This window comes from Stylophora pistillata, chromosome 10 (assembly GCF_964205215.1).
Source record: "Stylophora pistillata chromosome 10, jaStyPist1.2, whole genome shotgun sequence".
Taxonomy (NCBI): domain Eukaryota; kingdom Metazoa; phylum Cnidaria; class Anthozoa; order Scleractinia; family Pocilloporidae; genus Stylophora; species Stylophora pistillata.
The window spans coordinates 18132959-18153565 of record NC_142528.1 but is presented as its reverse complement, the minus strand read 5'-3'; the positions used below and the strand labels follow the sequence as shown (position 1 = coordinate 18153565).

Genomic DNA, 20607 nt, shown 5'->3' with positions numbered 1-20607 from the left:
AAAACTAATTTACATAGGGAAGGTAGCTACACAATACTTTAGCACGGATAGAATCCGTTTGCACGTTCAAACTCAGTGTTAATTATTTAATGTAAAGCATCTCGTTGACTAGACAATCGAAATTGCACTTCTTGAGAACTTTGAAACAGCTAAGAAGGTCCTCAGGGACAGCGCCTGAAGGATTCTGCGAACGGAACGCTATCACCCGCTGTTGATTAGAGAAAAAATGTTACAATCTACCGTTCGCAGAGTCTTTCCAAAGGACATTGCTCAATCTGTAAGTCCTTCAGGCTCGAGACTAGCACACCTATATGGGCTACCAAAAACCCATAAGGAAAAGTTAACCGTACGTCCCATTCTATCTGCAACGAGCACCTATAACTACGCACTGGCCAAGTGGCTTGATGACAAGCTCAAACCGCTGTATTTGAATCAAAACACCGTTACTGACAGCTTCGATTTCATAAATGAAGTGCGAGAACTGAAAATCAACAAAGGTTATATCTTGGTATCGTATGACGTGTAATCTTTATTTACCAACAAATAAAGGCTGATAGTTTCTAAAGAAACTGTTAGGGGCTGCGTCTGTGGGGGTAACGAAATAATTTGAATATATCAACAAAGTTGAAATGGTAAATTTATGATCGTAACGGTGGCCAATTTACCATTTCAACTTTATTTACCAACGTACCGTTGGACGAAACAATTGCGATTCTGACCGAGAAAGCCTTCAGGGACAACTGGTTTAACTCTACGTACAATCTGAATATCTCCAAAGAAGACCTTACTGATCTGTTGAACGTGTCCACCAAGGGTCAGTTGTTCCAGTTCAATGGTGCCCTATACGAACAAACCGACGGAGTGGCCATGGGGTCCCCACTCGGGCCTTTGCTAGTTAATGCGTTTATGTCATCGTTGGAAGAAAGGCTAGTGCTCGAAGGAAAACTGCCTGATTATTATCGCAGATATGTTGATGATACTCTCACTATAATGCCCAACATTACTACAGCTACGGATTTCCTACACACCCTGAACCACGCCCATCCCTCTGTCAGCGTTACAATGGAAATCGAAAAAGATGGCATGCTCCCCTTTCTTGGCACCCAGCTCCTAAACCGTGCACCCCAAATTGAGACGAAAGTTTATGTTAAACCTACTACTACTGGTTTACTTGTCCACTACCAGAGTTACGTTGACAACCGGTACAAACGGAACTTATCAACAACTATGTTCGATCGCGCGTACCGTTTGTCCTCTTCATGGCTTTATTTTTCTGAGGAGTGTGAGCGCTTGAAGTATTTATTCTCACGTTTGGACTACCCTCACCACCTTATCAACTCCGCCATTAGCACCTTTATCAACTCGAGAGTTGCTGACCAGCAGCAATTGCAGGCGTTAGGAAGATTGGCGAAAACTGATGTAACCCGAGTAGTCATACCCTTCAAGGACCAAGACTCCGCTAACATTGTTGAGACACAGTCGAAAGACCTTAGCATTAAGCTCCAAACCACAATCCAGCCCGTATTTGTCAGTCGGAAAATTGGCCAAGACCTTAAAGAACGTGAGACCAAACCACAGCTGGTTAATCAACAGTGTGTAGTGTACCAATTTAAATGTAACCTGTGTGATACAGGGAGCTATGTTGGTTACACACGCGGGCATTTATATGCCCGCGTGGATAGCCATAAGAGCACGTCATCTTCAGCACGCAAGCACTACGACAACGACCACGCAGGTGCTGTCCCTGTGGACCTTCTTAGCTGTTTCAAAGTTCTCAAGAAGTGCATGAACAAATTCGATTGTCTTGTCAACGAGATACTTTACATCAAACAATTAACACCGAGATTGAATGTGCAAACGGATTCTATATGTGCTAAAGTATTTGTGTAGCTACCTCCTCTTGAACTCGCATTTGTTAAATTTATTTTCATTTGTACCCTTGATGATGGCGTCATGAAGTCATCGAAACGTCGGGATATTATATCGCTCGTTTTTACCTGTCTATGTCTATGAGGTAAAAGCAACGGAATGATACACCATTTGCTGTTCATTTACGCAAAATATACATTCATTTACGTCAACAGTTGGAACTGAACGGTAAATATACATTCATTAGAACTTCCATGAACTTCACTAACGCGAACGAACTTTCAATAACGCTATTTACATATATATTAGCATTCAATAGCATCAACGGATGAACAATTTGCACCTTTCGACAATCAAAGATAACAATCACGTGCAATGGTTAATCAATAACACCGATAGAAAATAAACTGTGCATGGTATGACACACACGCACAATCAACTGCACCTTCATACAATCGTTTATTCCAATTGGTCAATCAGGAACGTGAACTGACAGACATTAGTGTATTAATAACGATCAACTAAGGAAAAAGAAATTTCAAAATTGTTCGATTCCGGTGTACTGCAATATGACGTTTTGTAATCATCCTTCAATTTTTTCAAACATTCTCGAATGTACTTCTGTATTAATCAGTGCCAATGTCCACATTTAGCAGCCGTGATAGTGCCAATGTTTCTCTGCAGGGCCTGAAGTAGCAACCGAGTGCAGAAGTTGCCTAGCGCGATTCCTTATCGTCTTGCCTCTTCTGTCGTTCATCTCTTCTTGCAGCTCTGGACGACTTATGTCCGCTTTCATGGCTGTTTTTAAGGCACTTATTGCTTGCTCCACAATGTCAAGAAACGGGCTGTATGGTGGTAGCTTTTTAAGGTCAGGATTAGGACCAGGAATTGCAAGATTGTTGCGGGCTGGTGCGCCGCTTCATAAATGAAAATCACATTTTCATTTGGGTTGAGATTTAGCCTTGTTGTTGAGTAAAAAACGAGTCCATTGGTGGGTGAAATTGTTAGTACTACAGTAACATTTCTCCCTCGCTGACTACATACTTGTCGATATGCCTTCTCTCCCATCCTTACTCGTCCGTGACTTCTTGCTTTCCAAATAATTATTGTACCACACTCGTCTACAAATATACTATGATTTACTATAGCGTGGTACATGAACCAGTTGGCATAGTCCACTCTTTTTTGCAGGACATCAGGGCGGTTTCGTTCAGTTTGGGGTGGCCTTGCCAATTTTACACGATACAACATACTTTCAAGTGTTCTTGCCACTGTGCAGTTATGGATTGCAAGTTTTCTTGGAAGACGCTGTCTCAATTCTTGATTTACCTGTGCTATTGTTAGTAGGCAATTTTCGTTTAACGTGATTTGCTCCTCCTCATGGTCTCTCTGCATCCTTCCCTCTCATAAGTATCGTGCAACGATACCTCTTGCCGTTGATTGGTTCACTCTGATAGTGGCAGCTACCGTCAAATAATCTTCATCAACATCTTTGAAGGTTTGAATAATTCTTTGTCGCTGCTCAAGTGAGATCATGAGTTTTGTTTCTTGGCGGCATGATTTTCTCGAGTTCTTTCTGTCTCCAATGCATCTTCTTGTTCATACTGTAGTGTACACGTAAAATGTTCTTTATTTTATATCTGCTTCAGCTAAATATTGTGCCAAAAATAACGTAAAATTTAAATGATGAAATACATAATTATTCACTCTATTATTCTGGTGACAGTAAAACCTATAAAATTTATCGTAACAAAATACTGATGCTCACGCGAATAAGTAAAAGGAACTTTTTCCACACCTATTTCGAAGATAACCTAAGTAAAATAAAAAAAACCTGGGAACCGTTTCTTGAAAGTCCCGCCAAATCAACGGTCCCGTAAAGCTGTTCTGTTTTCATTCAAGATGGGAATTTCAAAAGTTTTGAAAATGATGTAATAAAACTATCAGCTAAAGAAACAAAAAGGACTGGTTTGGATGTCATAACCTGCTTTCCCATCTTTTAAATTTTTATTTTAAAAGATGGCTTCGTGCCCCTTAAGTTACCGGGACTTTCGAGAAACGGGCCCCTGGGAAGGTATAAACAATTTCTTAGGTCGCAAACGTAAAGTTATCAAACATATCCCCTCGCTCAAACGCCTGGGATCTGATCAAATTTTACACAATTCCTCAGAACTTCCTGACATTATAATTGAGTATTTTTCCTCAGTTGGTCATAACCTAGCTTCCAATATGCCAAACTCGCAGAAGGAATTTTTTGATTATCTTCCAAAATCACGTAATGCTGATTCTTTCTTTTTCGATCCAGTAACATACACTGAAATTGAGTGTGAAATTATGAACCTTCCACTAAACAAGGCTCATGGGTTGTATTCTTTCCCCACTCGTGTCCTGCGATCAGCAAGACATATACTTAGCCACCCCCTATCTGTACCATAGTTAGTACTAAGTAACAAGTCGGTTGAACATGGAACATATCCCTCTAAACTAAAGCTTGCTAAAGTTATCCCCATACACAAAAGTAATGATGAATCTGACCAATCCAACTACAGACCCATATCACTACTTTCAGTCTTCAACCGAATCTTCGAAAAAATGATGTATACTCGCTTGAAATCATTTCTTGAAAAGTTCAGTGTTCTTTATGATTCACAATACGGATTTCGTGAAAAGCGGTCCACTGAACATGCTATTTTGGAAATTACCAATCAAATTCAAACTAATATGGATAGAAAGCTGTACACCTGTGGAATATTTATTGATTTACAAAAAGCTTTTGATACAGTCGACCACTCAATACTTTTAAAGAAACTTGAACATTGTGGTATACGAGGGATTGTGAATGACTGGTTTACCTCCTACCTTACTAGTCGTAAGCAAATAACTGAAATTGGCTCCTTGAATATATCTAGGAAAGCGACAGTATTATCCGGGGTTCCCCAAGGATCAGTCCTAGGGCTTCTGCTCTTCCTTGTTTATATAAATTTTATTCGTAACAGCTGTAACCGAATGAAGTTTTATCTATTCGCAGACGATACGAATCTTTTATATGCAGATAAAAACTTAACATCCCTGGAATCTACAGTAAAAGATGAGCTCTGTAGGCTTTATGACTGGTTAATAGCAAACAAATTATCTCTAAACATTAAAAAATCTAATTACGTTATTTTTCGACCAAGACAAAAAAATGTCAAATACGAAGTTAATTTAAAAATATTCAATCATCATACCAACTCTTACACGTCTTTGGAACGTAAAAGTTATGTTAAATATTTAGGCGTGCCTATTGACGAGAACCTCTCCTGGAAACAACATATTTTACACATAGCCTCTAAAATAAGCACAATGACTGGTATTATTGCTAGGCTAAGACATCTCGTACCACTTAATTCTTTACAACATATATACAGATCACTCAACCCAATTTATTGTATGGTATAACAGCGTGGGACCGAGCAGACACAACTCACAGAAACAAAATCCTACGTCTTCAGAAACGTGCCCTTCGCCTCATGTTCTTCTGTGATTATAAAACTCACGCAGTACCCTTCTTCATTTCTTCCAGTCTACTGCCTCTAGATCTTCTTGCCATCTTAATTAATGTATGACGTCTCAAATAACACATCGCCACCTCAAATAAGTAATTTATCTAATGACCAAAATAATACTCATTCACACAGCACAAGACATCAACAAGAGGCAACTTTTTTCTTGGATACTCTAGATTAGACAAGCAAAACATGTCTTTTTCAAGAAACGGTGTTAGAATCTGGAATAACCTATCTAATGAAATTCGTCAAATGCCGAAAGCGAAATTTAAACACAACACTCACAAGTGATCCTTCAGAACCTCTCGGAGGCAAATGAGTATATTGATCTACTAGACTTGAATATGCCGTAAAAATTGAACTAATCTGCGTTATCCTTCCAGCTTCTAATGTAATCAGTTTAATTCTCCTGTGAAAATTTATTATTGCAGCCAGCTGAGGACGTAGGCCCCAGCTGACTGCTGTATTTCTCATAATGCCATGTGCCGAAGTAGTTATCTATTATAATTATTGATCCCCATGAAATCCTACTGTTCTGTGTCTGTGTTTGATCTTCGATTTTAGTCGCACCTATGTGTGATAATTGTGATGCTCATTGCTATTGCAGTTCGTTGTTATAGTTGTTCAAAACAGTTCCAGTGAAGCGGCTGCTTCTTGATTTACAAGATCCCTTGGTTGTTCTGGGGCTGGTTTCGCCTCCGTGGCACGAGGTTGACTCTGGTTGGGTGTTGGTTCACTATGTGAAGGAACGTGTCCTACTGTGGTGACAGGCGTTTCAGTTGGCGAATATGCTGCTAAAGACTGAGGCACATTCACTTCCCAATCCTCTGATTGTTCCTGCTTATGGGGTTGAATCTTCGTTCCGGAGAGGTCTTTCAACTGATCGATATGTCGTTTACAAAATAAATATTTTACCTGTACGCGATAAGTCACAGGTCCTAACTTGGCAACTACCACTCCCTTGACCCAAGAATCTTGACTCTTCCTGTAGTCTTGTACCAAGACTGGGTCTCCTACAGTAAGCTGTCTCTTGGGCGCAGTAGGTTGTAACTTGGAGGGTTTAGATACTTTCTTTCGAAGATCTGGTCGTAAAAGATCTAGACGTGTCCGTAGTCTTCGGTTCATCAGCATTTCAGCGGGCGTACATCTTGTTGCCGTGTGCGGTGTAGTGCGATAGCTCAATAAGAATGAACTAATCTTCTGTGATATGGTACCAGGCTCACTTTTAGCTGCTTTCATCGCTTGTTTAAAGGTTCTTTCTGCTCTCTCCGCTTCGCCGTTAGATTCTGGATGGTATGGCGCGCTGAGGATTTGTTTCACATGGTTGTATCTTAGGAAATCTTTAAACTCTTGTGCAATAAATTGAGGGCCATTATCTGAGATAATCTCTTCGGGTAAACCATGAAAAGCAAAGAGTGAGCGTAATGCGTCCACCGTTGCTTGAGCTGTTGTGCTTGACATGGGTATCACTTCGAGCCATTTAGACTTCGCGTCTACGACAACCAAAAGGAAACCACAACGAAATGGACCACAATAATCGACATGAACTCGTTGCCAAGGTCGGTGCGGCCACATCCAGGGGTTATCGGAGGTTAGTGGCGCTTTACTGTGCGTTATCTGACAGGTCTCACAGTATCCAACTAACTGTTCAATATCTGAGTCTAACGCCGGCCACCAAACATGAAGTCTAGCTAATGCTTTCATTCGTACAATTCCAGGGTGACTCAGATGTAACTCTGCTAACACAGTCTCCTGGTGTTTCGCTGGAATCACGACTCTTGTTCCTCTCAAAAGACATCCGTCCTCCACTGTAAACTCATTTCGTTTAGCAAAATAGCTTTTCAAATTGTCTGAAACCTCGGACTTGTCCGGCCATCTATAAAGGGTGAAGTGAATGACTCTCGATAACACTGGGTCTCGGGCTGCATCTTCCCGAAGCCGTTTAGAATTGATTGGAACTCTAGCAACTTGGATCCTGTTGACGTCTGCGGATTCTTCGTCAATGTGTAAGCCAACGTCTGTTCCTTTACACGGAAGTCTTGATAAGGCTTCTGCATTCTCATTCTGCTTTGATCTGCGGTACTTGATATCATACTGGTAAGCTGAAAGCTGGATTGCCCATCTTTGAATCCGTGATGCAGCTACGGCTGGAATCGCCTTCTTGGAACCAAACAATAACGTTAGGGGCTGATGGTCTGTCAGAAGGGTAAATCTGCGGCCATACAGAAATTGCTGGAATTTGCGAATACCGAAAATGATGGCTAGAGCTTCTTTTTCAATTACCGAATAATTTCGTTCAGATTTGGTTAAAGATCGCGAGGCGTAAGCAATAGGACGCTCAGTTCCATTAGCAGTGATGTGTGAAATTACTGCTCCCAGGCCTACTGGTGAAGCGTCTACGGCTAACTGAACTTCAAGCTTGGGATTGTAATGAACTAACACTTTTGAAGAAGCCAGAGTATCTTTAAGAGCTTGAAATGATACTTGACACTCCCTATTCTAACACCAGGGTGTGTCCTTCGATAGTAACTGGTTCAAAGGACTGACCAATGTTGACATGTTTGGGATGAATTTGCGATAGTAGTTTACCAAACCTAAAAATGATTGCAATTCTGTTCGGTTCTCAGGTTCACAAACTTCAAGGACTGCTTGAACTTTGGCTGGGGAAGGATGTATACCTTCCCAATCCAACACGAATGCAAAATATTCCACTTTAGGTTGCATAATAGCACACTTAGAAACTTTAAACTTAGCTCCACATTCTCCAAATTTCTTGAGAGTATGGTGCAAGTTCTCGATATGCTGCTCATCGTTTTGACCAGTGACGATCAAATCATCCAATATTCCGCCAGTTTGGGTCAGGCCATCTAGCATTTTGTCAATCATCTGTTGGAATATTGCTGGTTCAGCTGCCACTCCAAATGGTAGTCTAGTGTACCGGTATAAACCTAAGTGGGTATTGATGGTGACATAGGGTTGGGACTTCTCATCCAGAACTACTTGCTGGTAGGCATGACTGAGGTCTGGCTTAGTAAATAATTCACCTCCATTCAACTTTGTGAATAATGCGTCTGGTGTCGGCATAGGGTACTCTGGGACATCTAAGTAAGGGTTAATGGTGAGTTTGAAATCGCCACAAATTCTCACTGTTCCATCTGGTTTAAGAAAGGGAACAATTGGTGTGGCCCAATCCGAACTTTCAACCTCTTTTAACACTCCTTCTTTCACCAGGCGCTTCAGCTCCTTTTCCACCTTCTCCCTGAGTGCGTAAGGCATCGGACGAGACTTGAAATACTGAGGTGTAGCATTCTCTTTCACTTTGAGCTGAGCTGTGAATCCAGTAATGGTACCTAGTTTACCATCAAACAATTTGGGGTACTGTTGAACTACGTCTTCTAACTTGGGTCTTGGTTGGTTAGCTTGTCGAACAGCATTAATGCGGTGCCAGTTCAACTTAATCTTGGACAACCAATCTCTTCCCATGAGAGCAACACCTTCCCCTTTAGTAACTATAATGGGTAGTCCAACTTCTTGGAAGCCATACTTAACATGAACAGCAGTTTCTCCATACACTGGTATCGAATGCCCAGAATAGCTCCTTAAAGTCACGTTAGACTTTTGCAAAGGAACTGAGCCCAAATCTTTTTACCACATTTCTTCAGAGATCACAGTCACTACAGTTCCTGTGTCCAATTCTAATTTACAGGGAACATTATTGATATTAAGCGGTACCAATATTTCATCCGATTTCTTTTTTGAGGAATTTCTTACAGAAAACATAGGCCATTCATGGTGATATGCGTCACCGGAGTTTTCAGGATGTGAGGAGTCAGAGGCCTCACTACCAGAACCACTTCCAGTGCCTAACAACTTAATTCTTGAATCTTTTTTCTTCTTCTTTCCCTGTTTAAATTTTTGTGGCTTGGGTTTACCTTGGGTTGGGGATTTCGCAGACTTCTTCTGCAGACATTGTGGACTGATGTGCCCTTTTCGTTTGGATATGTGACACTCGGAATCTTTATGAAAACACTTTTCAGGTGAATTATTTCGCCTACCACAACGAAAACATGGATCATGTACCTCCACCTTCCGAACGGGTTTAGGCTCACTAGAAATCTCGAATATTTCCTTGTCCGTCAAATCCATGCCAACGGCGATATCTACTGCTTTCTTTAGTGTTAAATCTGCTACTCCTAATAATTTTCTTTGAATCGATTGTGAGGTAATGCCACACACCAGTCTATCCCACAATGCTTCATCGCGATATACCCCAAACTCACAAGTTTCTGCTAATTTTTGCAACTTAGCTAAAAATTCACGAATTGACTGACCTTCCACTTGATTGTACTTGTGAAATTTGTACCTTTCGGCGATGATAATTGGTTTCGGCGTCAAATGTCGGCCCATAACTTCTACAATTTCCGTGAACGATAACTCCGTCGGTTTAGTCGGTGTAGTTAAACTCTTTAACAAAGCATACATCTTCCCACCAATCAAGGTAAGTAAACTGGCTGCCTTTTTCTCGTTGGGAACATTGTTCACCACAAAGAATATCTCCAAACGCTCTACGTATGTCGACCACTCTTCCACTTTCGGGTCAAAATTCTCCATTCGTCCGAAATAATCAGCAACTGGAGCACTGAATGAAGCTGCACTCGCTCCTTCGACTTCGACCTCGGTGGTATTATCTCCCCCGGGCATGTTACTTAATCCCGTAACTCGTCGCCAAAATTTGTAGTGTTCGGAGAGACGAGAATAGAGTCAATTGCAATATTAACTCAACTAGTTTAATGGCGGATGTACTAACAACAACAACGCACGAGGTGAGTCACGTGCTTAGCATACGTCTTAACAGTACAATTAGAAATCTGAATTCTGCTTTAAACTTTGTAACTGAATGAAAGAAAGAGTACGGCAAGGTATAGGAGTAGATGTTAACCAGACAAATTTGATAACACAGGAACAAGAAAACTATTTACGGGAACATGGCTTTCTAGGTAGGGAAAATGCAGAATTACTTCGCGATACGTTGGTTTGGGTTTTAGGCGTTCAGTTTTCTCTGAGGGCTGGGCAAGAACACGGAAACTTAAGACTAAGAAATTCACAGTTGTCTCTACAGTGTGACGAATTGGGGCGTGAATTTTTGCAGCATACCGAGGATATCAGTAAGACAAATAATGGGGGATGGAGCCATTTGCGTACCAAAAGGAAAGTTGTTCGGGCATATAAGAATTTGACAAATGCTGAGCGATGCCCGGTTGAGCTGTATAAAAAATACTTGTCTCACGTGCCAAATGAAGTCAGCGACGACGCATTTTATTTGCACGCTTTGCCAAAGCCAAATGGGGAAGTATGGTACTGCAAAAAGGCAGCAGGGAAAGAAACTTTAGGAAATGTTGTAAAGAAAATTATGAAAAAAGCGCAGTTCGAGGGGCACTACACTAATCACTCTCTCAGGCGTTCTTGTGCTACACGGTTGTATGACGGTGGTGTTTCAGAACAACTTATCCAAGAAACAATTTGGATATATCAACAAACTTGAAGTGGTAAATTGGCCACCGTAACGATTACAAAAGCTGACGTTTCGAGCGTTAGCCCTTCGTCGGCTAACGCTCGAAACGTCAGCTTTTGTAATCGTTACGGTGGCCAATTTACCACTTCAACTTTGTTGATATATCCAAATTATTTCGTTACTCCCACCGACGCAGCCCCAAACAGTTTCTTTCGAAACTATCAGCCTTTATCCAAGAAACGTCTGGTCATCGGTCTTCCGATGGTGTCAGAGCATATAAATGTACCTCAGCAGCACTCAAAAGGGAAGCGAGCGAAATTTTGCAGGGTCCTCTTTCAAAAAAGGGTGTGATTGATGTAGAGAAAAAGGAAGAAAACGGTGCTGGGGAATATTATACTGCACGAGAGGTTAAAGTAGTAAGTCCGGAAAAATGTGATCAAAAGGGTAGTAATCAGTCGGTAGTTGTTAGCACTAATTCTACTAGAATTATTTCCTATAAATAAACTGATGAATATAATACTTCTTAATGCAATAGAGGTTTTGCACAGCAGCCATGTTGGATGGCAGGAACAATAGATTATTTTACCCGTGGGAAAATAATTTCTTTCTTATGCAAAATGTTTTCATTGCTCCTGCCATCCAACATGGCTGCTGTGCAAAACCTCTATAGATTGTGCTCCATACTATCAGTCTCCTTGATTGTATTTGTTTTCAGTGTTTAAAAGTTTTAGTTGATTAAAGTGGCACTTCGAAACAAAACATTAAGTTGCAATGAACGAGAGTTAAACGCAAACGGTAATGTTGACAATGTGGTAAGCTATCAGTTTTGGTGCGCTTTATACATTAAATTTCTTAAAACAAGCTGCAATATTTTTAATAATTGTAACCTGCACACTGCAATATTTTTTAATTTTGCAGCCTGGACACTGCAATATTTTTAATGTTGCAGCATGCTTATTTAGCGCGTTCAAATTATATTACCCCTGATAATTTCCCTGCTAACAAAAAGGACCGCCTCCGTTTTCCTCATACAGTTGTTTTGTCATCTTAAAGACTACAATCGTTGATTTAATGCAGAGAGAGAACAGTTGGATTTCATGGGGATCAGTAATAATTTCGCGTTAGTGAAGTTCATGAAAGTGCTAGTGAACGTATATTTGCCCTATAGTTTCAACTGTTGACGTGAATGAATGCATATTTTGCGTAAATGAAAAGCAAATGGTGTAATAACAAGAACAACTCTCAAAAAATAATTTGGCGCGAATTGGATCGCACTGTTTGTTTTGTGTTGGTCTGAGCTCTTTAATTAAAAACCTTTCCAAAAATAAAACAGTCAAATTTGTTCTGACACTTTCTTAAGATTCTAAAACTTTGTGCGTTGTCGTCTGGCTCCACATCATGTCGCTCTCTGAGGTGGTTTCCAATTGCTGATCCTTTGGGTTCATCAATTCATTGGCAAAGGTGTCGGCACATGTAGCCGACATGGCTTGCATCGCACAGGCCACACTGAAATGGATACACCACGCATTGCTGACTCACAAGAGGCGGCTTGTCTTCCCTGACCTTTATTTCATTCTTTATCCTTTCTACTTGTCTAAACCGGGCTAATATCTGCATTGATCTTCCAACTGAGGTCAGCAAGTTGTCTGTGTACTACATTCCCATATTTCTGATCTTTGAAGGGCAACACGATTCTGATTGGGGCTTCTCTTTAACAAATGGTAAACACCACAGCGTACACTATTGAGTTATGGATGCACGCGGGAGGTTGCTAAGCACGAAAGAAGCGTAAGAGTCGCTCGAGGCGATAGCCGAGAGCGACTCTAGCTTCTTGAGTGCTTAGCAAACCTCCCAAGTGCATTCATAACTCAATAGTGTACGCTGTGGTGTTTACCATTTGTTTTAGAACATAACATTGATACATTGTAGCTAAAGAGTTCCCTTTTATTTAACAAATCTTACGTGACCAGAAAAAACAAGCGCGCGCGGAAAAATAGTCTTTGCATTTGCTCACGTCAGCAGCGTACACCCATGGGCAAATGGGGGACGCTAAATTGACCAATCAGAGCGCGCGCTTTACTTTGGTTATGTTATAATTACACTTGGGTACGTGAATCCTCAGACCTAAGAAATGACCTGGAAGAAAAAATCCAATCACAACTTGAATCTATTTACAAAGCTGTGTCAGTTGTCTTTATCAACAGCATTCCTTCAACTGATGCTGGCTGATTGCTGTCGACTCGGCATTAAAATGATTTACAACACTTCATCTCACGACGATGCAGACCTGTATTTTCCAGTTATTGTTAATCTTGAGGCTGATCGCCTCGTGAGCAGTCAAAAGAACCTTGTTCCCTTATTGCCACAAACTGGGATAGCGTTCCTGGTTTTAGAAGGAAGCAAAAGTGATCACACGTGGCGAATTGTGAAGTCGCTCTTCGCCACTTGGCCAGTGTTAATCCTTATACTTGTCTTGTCACTCCTCGCGGGGATTGCTGCCTGGTCACTGGTATGTTTATTAATATTCTTTGCGTTTATCATTGCCATTCTGACAAGAATTTAATAAACAATATCGGAATAACTATATTTTGGGATGTACGAATATGAGAACAAATCATGTTACACAAACCACTTTTATGAATTAGAAAAAACTAATGAGCGCGTGAGCCCATGGCGATTCTTGCGCAGGTTTCAGCTTTTTCGATCGCAAAACAGCATTTCACTTCAAAAGATAACGCGTAATCAGTCGACTTTATCGCCTGCTGAAGACGAGGATTATGTAGTCGGAAGTCAGAACTTCAGAAGTTTCTTAAGTTGCTGACTTATGTCGCCAGACAAACTACTTTACCAAGTAAATTGGGTTGATAAAGTAAATTGGCCACCGTAAAGGGTTTCAAAGCTGACGTTTCGAGCGTTTGCCCTTCGTCATAGCAAACAGAAGAATTGTGGATTGTACGTGCGTTTATATGTATATGCACAAAATGGAGCTACGCTATTGGTGAGAACATGGCGACGAGAAAAACAAGAATAAATTAGAAGAATTAAAAGCGTTCGTAGATAACATTGAAAGATAAACTTTTGTTCAAAAACTTTGCGGCTTTCCGAACTACCTAAATGTAGGGAAAGGCCGCAGACCGCCATAAGACGCTTGCAATGATTAGACAGATTTAAGTGTCTAGCCGAACTGGTTTGGATGCGTTCTTATCATTCCTTTCTACGTCACGAAGGTGTTCTCGCACGTTATGCAATGGATGACATTGCCGGAATTGCACGTCAAGTGATCGGTAATCTTAATTGATCGTTTGGGTCCGGATATTTTCTCAACGTTGTGAATGAAAGGACAAGTTTTTCAAGGGCTACCTCTCGAAACGTCAGCCTTGAAACCCTATACGGTGACCAATTTACATTATTAACTCAGTTGATAAAACCCAAATTACCTTGTTACCCCCACCGACGCAGTACCACAGTTTCTTTACAAACTTACCTCCTTTATTACTTTACTAAGTAGGTCATCTACCAGGAGCAGATATGAATGACACATTGCAGTTGAAAAGAAAAACATAACGACAACATGAAAGTTGCAATCTTTCTATCTGTCATTTTGGTTTTTTTTTCCCACACCAGGAGACCAGGAAGAACTCGGACAATTTTCCTCCCATGTTTACCAAAGGTGTCTGGGAAGGTTTCTGGTGGGCTTTTGTTTCCATGACAACTGTGGGGTGCGTATCTATAGAGGATATCACACCTTGGCGAGAAGATATTAATTTTATGTTCGAGTGGTAAGAATGATATTTAACGAGTAAGAACAGCAAACGAGTGGGATATTACTCTTGCCACGATAACATCAAATTCGTATCTTTGAGCTAATGCGTAATTAATTTTCTTTTCCGATTATATGGACAGTAAAGATACATGGTAGATTTTGAAAAGCTGGCTGGGTAACAGTAGAGACAGCATACCCGGCTGACTACCCGCTCTTCCTAAAGTAGCCGAAAGAATTGCTCGGTCAATTTAAATACTTGGCACAGAAAAATCGCCTAACTCGCCCTTAGAGTGGAAACCGGAAACTGCACTTGGCTGAAACCTTAATCTGTTAGTGACTGACCTTATTACATTGGTCGCAGCACCCGTGGGCAAGATGAAGCGAATCCCGAGTTCCGATTGGCTACCCGGACGGCAAGATGGGCCCATCTTGTCCGCTCGGGATTGCCCGCATTGACCTCGCGTATGAAAAAAATTGTTCGTTCTAGGACAATGTCGGCGATTGAAACGCAAAAAGCGGCAGAAGATAGTTTAAACGAAGAAAAGATAACCGACTCTCTTGAGTTTGTTGTGCTACAAACACAATTGGCTTTCTTTCCCGGCTCTCGAACGAAACAAGTCATTCTTACTTCTTGATATATCGAAATCTTTTTGCAATATAATAAATCCTTTTTTAACCAAGTGTGTTTTGTGAATATGGCTGGACATTAGCCTCGTTCTTTTTTCGTATTTTTATGGACCTCAACTTCGTCTCGGTCCATAAAAATGCAAAAAGCCCCTTACGATAACTCATGGGGCACCTCAGGGCTCGATCCTGGGCCCGATGCTTTTTAGCTTGTCTGTAGACCACTCTCATAAATGGCTGCCGTATAGATATTCTTTTGTTTAAATTTAAATTAGCCCTTCTGGCCTCGCTTGAGATAATGCATTCTTTTGAATTTTGTACTGGAGAACGAGGCCAGTAGGGCTAATTTAAATTTAAACTAAAGAATATTAATTCGGCAGCCATTTATGAAAGTGGTCTACGAACGATTTTCCAGGAGTAAACAAATTTAGTAGTATTGTATCGTATGTGGACGACACGAAGATTTGTCTCTCATGTTCTGCACAGGATATCCACTTATGTTTGCATCAAGTATCTCGAGATCTCAAACTTGTTGCGAGATGCTGTTGTGCCGACCAGTTGCTGATAAATCCTGATAAGACAAAGCTTGTCTTGTTTGAAACCCACCAACTTGTCTCCAAGCTACCACACGTTCAGGTACCTTTCCTCTGACAAGAGAACTGTCTCCTGCCTCATCCCACAAAGATTTGGGGTCACTCTTGACTCAAACTTGACTTTCACTGAGTATATTTAATTTTTAGTTTTTGTCAAATAGGCAGGTTTAGACACTTGTTTACCAAAAATGTTCTTAACATAACCTTTAATTATTTTACATTTTAATAAATTATTTTACTGCTCAACTGTCTGGTCCGGTACATTCAAACCTAATATGAAGAAGTTACATGAAAGTCTTTGCCGCGCGCATATTGACAGACATCAGAAAGTACGATCACATTTCTCCAATAGTGCGTGACCTGGGCTGGCTAGCTGTACAAGAACAGTTGTGCTTGCACGACTCTGCCATGATTTACAAATGTCTGAATGGTCTGACACCCAGCTCAGAAGCGCACGAGTACAATACTAGTAATAGAGATTAACTAAGGCTTCCCACCTGTGTCGCACAGCGACTGCTCAGCGTTCGTTCTTCTACAGAGCTGTAGCGTCATGGAACAGTCTTACTGGCCAGACCATCGACCCAATGTTTCAAGAAGAAAGCTAAATTTGAAATAAGTTGGGCCTAGTTTAAATGGTCCAAAATGTATCTGCTTGAATTATGTCATTAACGCTATTACATTTATATGTTTTGATATATTTTAAATGTATATTCTTTACTATTCTTGCTATGTAAATTGATTTTTAAAAACCCTAATGAAGGTGATCAATAAAAATCATTGTATTGTGGGCTGGCAGGTATTTGATATGATGTAAAGATGATAGTGTAAAGAGTTTCTGGCATGAAACAAGTAGTGGTTGACCAGCCCTTATGTCAGCTCATCCGATGACTCGGATATTTTGGTTTTGTTTGTTTGCATGTTCCTTTGATTATATTCTTGATAATATTTGTTTTGACAATTAGAACAGCACATATAAAGTGCTGATCATTGTTCTGCCAAAGCTTCTCGAACATGCAAGATCTTATAACGAAAGCATTTCTATTTTTTGTCAAGCCTACAAATTATTACTAGATACTAATTTTAAATCGTTCGTATTGCTGCGAAAGAGTTCAGAACAACGAGTGAAGAATGTTCACCTCACGTAAGCCTTTTGGATACGTGTGCTTATAATGATTAACGACTAAGAATTTATTATGATTTTCAACATTCATAGTTATGGAGATCGCTATCCAAAGTCAGTTGGAGGTCGCCTGTTTGCAGTACTATGGATTTTACTGGGAATGTGTATCATATCTATCTTTACTGCGACGTTGACTTCCTCCATGACAACTCTTTCGTTGGAGGCTAAAGTCAAATTATCCGGAACAAAGGTAGGAAAATGGTAACATCCTTCCATCCTAAACTTCTAGAGAAAAGAAATGGCGGAAATGAGATCGATTCTTTCGTAAGGCTTTCATTATTCGACCTTGCGCAATTAATTCTGGGGACTAGGGAACTACAAACTGATTATTAAACATGTGTCACACAGATGACGAGAACTATATATTTTTTGAGTTATAGTTGTTCTGTGTCCTGTTCAACATGACGTCATTGCTGATAGTTGATCCGAGTGAACATGATGACTACTTAAGGGAAATTTCAAAGCCTACTATCAGACATGACAAAATATGTCTTTGAACCCAAAAGCGCTACACGTGAGTTTTGTGGGGAATTAATAAAATGTCTCTTGAAAATAACGAAGGGGCCTAGAGTGTAAGTAATACAGGGTTAAGTCTAATAAAAGGCCAAAAGTACAACAGTAATTGTCCACAGAGAAGCTTGAAGAGCAAACTTGGGACGAAAAACATCTTTAATGAGCAGTTTCATGGGGTTATCAAGGAGTAATCATCCCGAAATTGCGTAACGTTGGATTATATTTTAACAATTACCGTAGCTGCATGACCTCTTCATTGGCGTTTCTATTTAGAAGTTACTGTGATGCAGTTTTTATCTGTTAATGGCCACTTAAGATTTTTAAATTTAATTCAATGGTACGAATAACCGACTCTATACTAAACTTATTATTACAGATAAATGAGGTTAATTGATTCCTTCGTTCAAAAACCGCTATCATTCCCTCTGATCGAGCATGCTGACCACATGGCGGAAATTTCAAAGCAACGCAATACTTGTATGAATATTAATATTTCTTAAGCAATAAAAAATAATTTTTGCCAAATTCTTACAATTTCCTTTTTTTTTAATGGTCTCTTGTCATCAACCGACCAGGTAGTAGTTCTTGTTGGTTCCATTGAAATGGTAACGGGAATTCAACATCAGGCCAGTCTTACACGTAAGTACCTAATCGGTTACAACCTTTTTCTTTTTCTGTAACGTTGAATAACGAGTCGAATAATACAAAGGCGAGCTTTTAAACTGACCATGGGGCATTGACCTGATAAATAACTCATTTCTTCTTATTTCCTGGTTGATAATTATAGTTATTTTGTTTTCATAGGTGTGAGAACAGTTGGTGATATTTATGAACATTTGGAGAGTGGTAAATATGAAGGTGAATTGTAGCCTTACATTGATCTCGGATCGATTTTTTCAGCTTTTTTTACTACCATGTATACTTCTTGATATGATATTATCAAAGAGCACTTTGTACGTGAGAAAACAAAAAGTTTTTGTGTCCCGAGTTTGGGACGGAGGAAGAAAACTGAGCTTCTGGAGGATCGGAGGACTAAAAGAGTTTCCTTCCTATTTTTCAACACCTATTTTCGATGTAGTAACACAACAATATATTTCACGTGTCAAGTGATTTAAAGAAATTGCAGGAAAAGAAGCATGATAAATGCAGGCTGTGACGGGATTCGAACTCGCTGCAAATAAAGAAATTGCAGGAACTGTACTGACACCACTTCTCGCAGTTTCTTTAATCATAGCTCACCTCCTAGGATCATTTCTTTACCTACATACTGAAAGCAGGTCAAAATATTATTTAAATTGATAATGATAATGAATTATTCTGTGACAGGGGCTCTGATGGATAGTTACCTCTTAGCACATTACAAAAGAAACAATCCGCCAAGTACCCGGAAACTAAAGGTTCAAGAAGTTTTTCAACAGAAGTATTTGGAATACGGTGTACGCGTGAAAGATCCAAAGTTGGCCGAGTGTCTTCGCGAAAAGAGGTTCACTCAGGAAGCAGAATGGTATGAGCACGCAGAAATACTTCTACAGCAATCTCTATTGGTAAATATTGTTCAATAAACATATAAATGCAGACCCATTTATCATTTATCATGTTTTGGCAACGAAAGATGTGTGCCGACTTTTCCGTAGCTTTCGTTTATAGTGACTGTACCGGTTAATGCACCATGTAAGTTTGTAAGTTTCAATTCCCTGCATGGCCTGCGCAGTGAAGATGCTTTTTGTACTATAGGTTCATTTATAGATTTATTCTGTAAGCAAAACTAGTTCCTAAACATACTTTGTTTATTGTTATTTAAAAATTGATTAAAGTAGATAAATTCCCCGATGTTTCAAAAATTAGTTGCAGCTATTTCTCTATCGTAACAGACCTTTAGTTAATAATGACTATTATTAAATATGCAATTTTATAGGAAAGTTTATTAGTTGACGAAGGAATTCCGCATCAAATTACACGCGAAAACCGATATCGCACGAATCGCGAAGCGATGAGTGTGATATCGATTTTCGCGTGCAATTTAATGCGGAATTCCCACGTCAAGTGATGGATTTTACTTGAATCGCACATTTGAATAAAAACAAGAAAAAAAGAAAACAGCATTGCTTATTGATATTATGTATACATAGATGCGAAACAATATCACTTAGCCTTGTTTTCAACTCGCAATTCCACGCTAAGTACCTCGCTACGTTAACCAATCAGAATACGAGATTTTATTCAATGATGCGATTCTATTAAATTATTAAATTATTATTATATGCAAGATTCGTCCTATATCGTAACCATAATACTGTTAACTTCTTTACTTCTGAGGGTGAATTTGAAAACAAGAACGAGAACAATGTCAGCTTATTCGACCCTGACGGTGTCCTGTATTTTCCGTTTCTCTTTACATGCCTGGGAGTGGCTGCCCTGTTATTATTGACCGGTGGAGCCTGGGACTTGTGTCGCAAAATCAATCACCGATTAAAGAAAAAAGGTATGACTCTTTGCAATGAGCCCAGACAGTCTAAGTAAGCTTCATCAAAAAATATCATTCCGTCGTATGCAGTATCATTTTTATTATTTAAATATTTAAGCGATAAAACACATTTTTCCGGGCTCTATAATGTGATGAAGCCACGCGGGATGTTGAGAGAAGGTGAGGCCACGAACCGAAGGCAAGTGATTTCTGAGCTTTCCGGGTGTTCTCCCAACATCCCACGTGACTTTATCACGGCGGCCTTTATGCCGGGGGACGTTCCAAAAAAAATGCGCTCTATTGCTTTTATGACCTAACTAGTTACATGCGGGCTTTATAACGTGATAAGGCATCCACTTGGAAACTGAATCAGCAGACAATGCCTACTTTGCTGATTATTTTATAACAGATGTTAGGAGGATCATTCATTTTATTCTAAGAAATTTTAGGAATTTTTTCATTCAATATGAATTTGAATTTTTAAAGCAATCCCGTTCATTACCTACCAAAACCTTGTGTCACTGAGACTTATGATCCAAATAAA

At 39.9% G+C, this 20607-nt stretch overlaps 2 protein-coding genes and 1 pseudogene across 6 annotated transcripts in view; all 3 read left to right on the top strand.

The window, feature by feature from the left end:
* Positions 1–20607, top strand: part of LOC111321915 (uncharacterized) — a 30335-nt gene that overhangs the window by 8268 nt on the left and 1460 nt on the right. For 4 of the 5 annotated variants that reach the window (XM_088734993.1, XM_088734992.1, XM_088734991.1 and 1 more), the window contains 7 exons: positions 13131–13435; positions 14551–14645; positions 17120–17276; positions 18175–18238; positions 18404–18457; positions 18926–19143; positions 19916–20081. In XM_088734993.1, coding sequence (XP_088591119.1) covers positions 13131–13435; positions 14551–14645; positions 17120–17276; positions 18175–18238; positions 18404–18457; positions 18926–19143; positions 19916–20081 — 1059 coding nt within the window. The remainder of the gene's footprint in view (positions 1–13130; positions 13436–14550; positions 14646–17119; positions 17277–18174; positions 18239–18403; positions 18458–18925; positions 19144–19915; positions 20082–20607) is intronic. The other variant, XM_088734994.1, reaches the window with a different exon arrangement.
* On the top strand, positions 182–1942 carry LOC111345915 (uncharacterized). Its single transcript, XM_088734998.1, has 2 exons — positions 182–521; positions 668–1942. Exons 1-2 carry the CDS (start codon positions 227–229, stop codon positions 1888–1890), a joined length of 1518 nt encoding a protein of 505 aa, XP_088591124.1. The 5' UTR covers positions 182–226; the 3' UTR covers positions 1891–1942.
* On the top strand, positions 8490–10956 carry LOC148722088 (zinc finger MYM-type protein 2-like; annotated as a pseudogene).

Bases quoted from the DNA above. Each gene is read 5' to 3' on its own strand.
- LOC111345915 (XM_088734998.1), top strand. From the start codon at position 227: ATGTTACAATCTACCGTTCGCAGAGTCTTTCCAAAGGACATTGCTCAA. The intron at 522-667 runs TGTAATCTTTAT...GCCAATTTACCA, and splicing joins TATCTTGGTATCGTATGACG to TTTCAACTTTATTTACCAAC.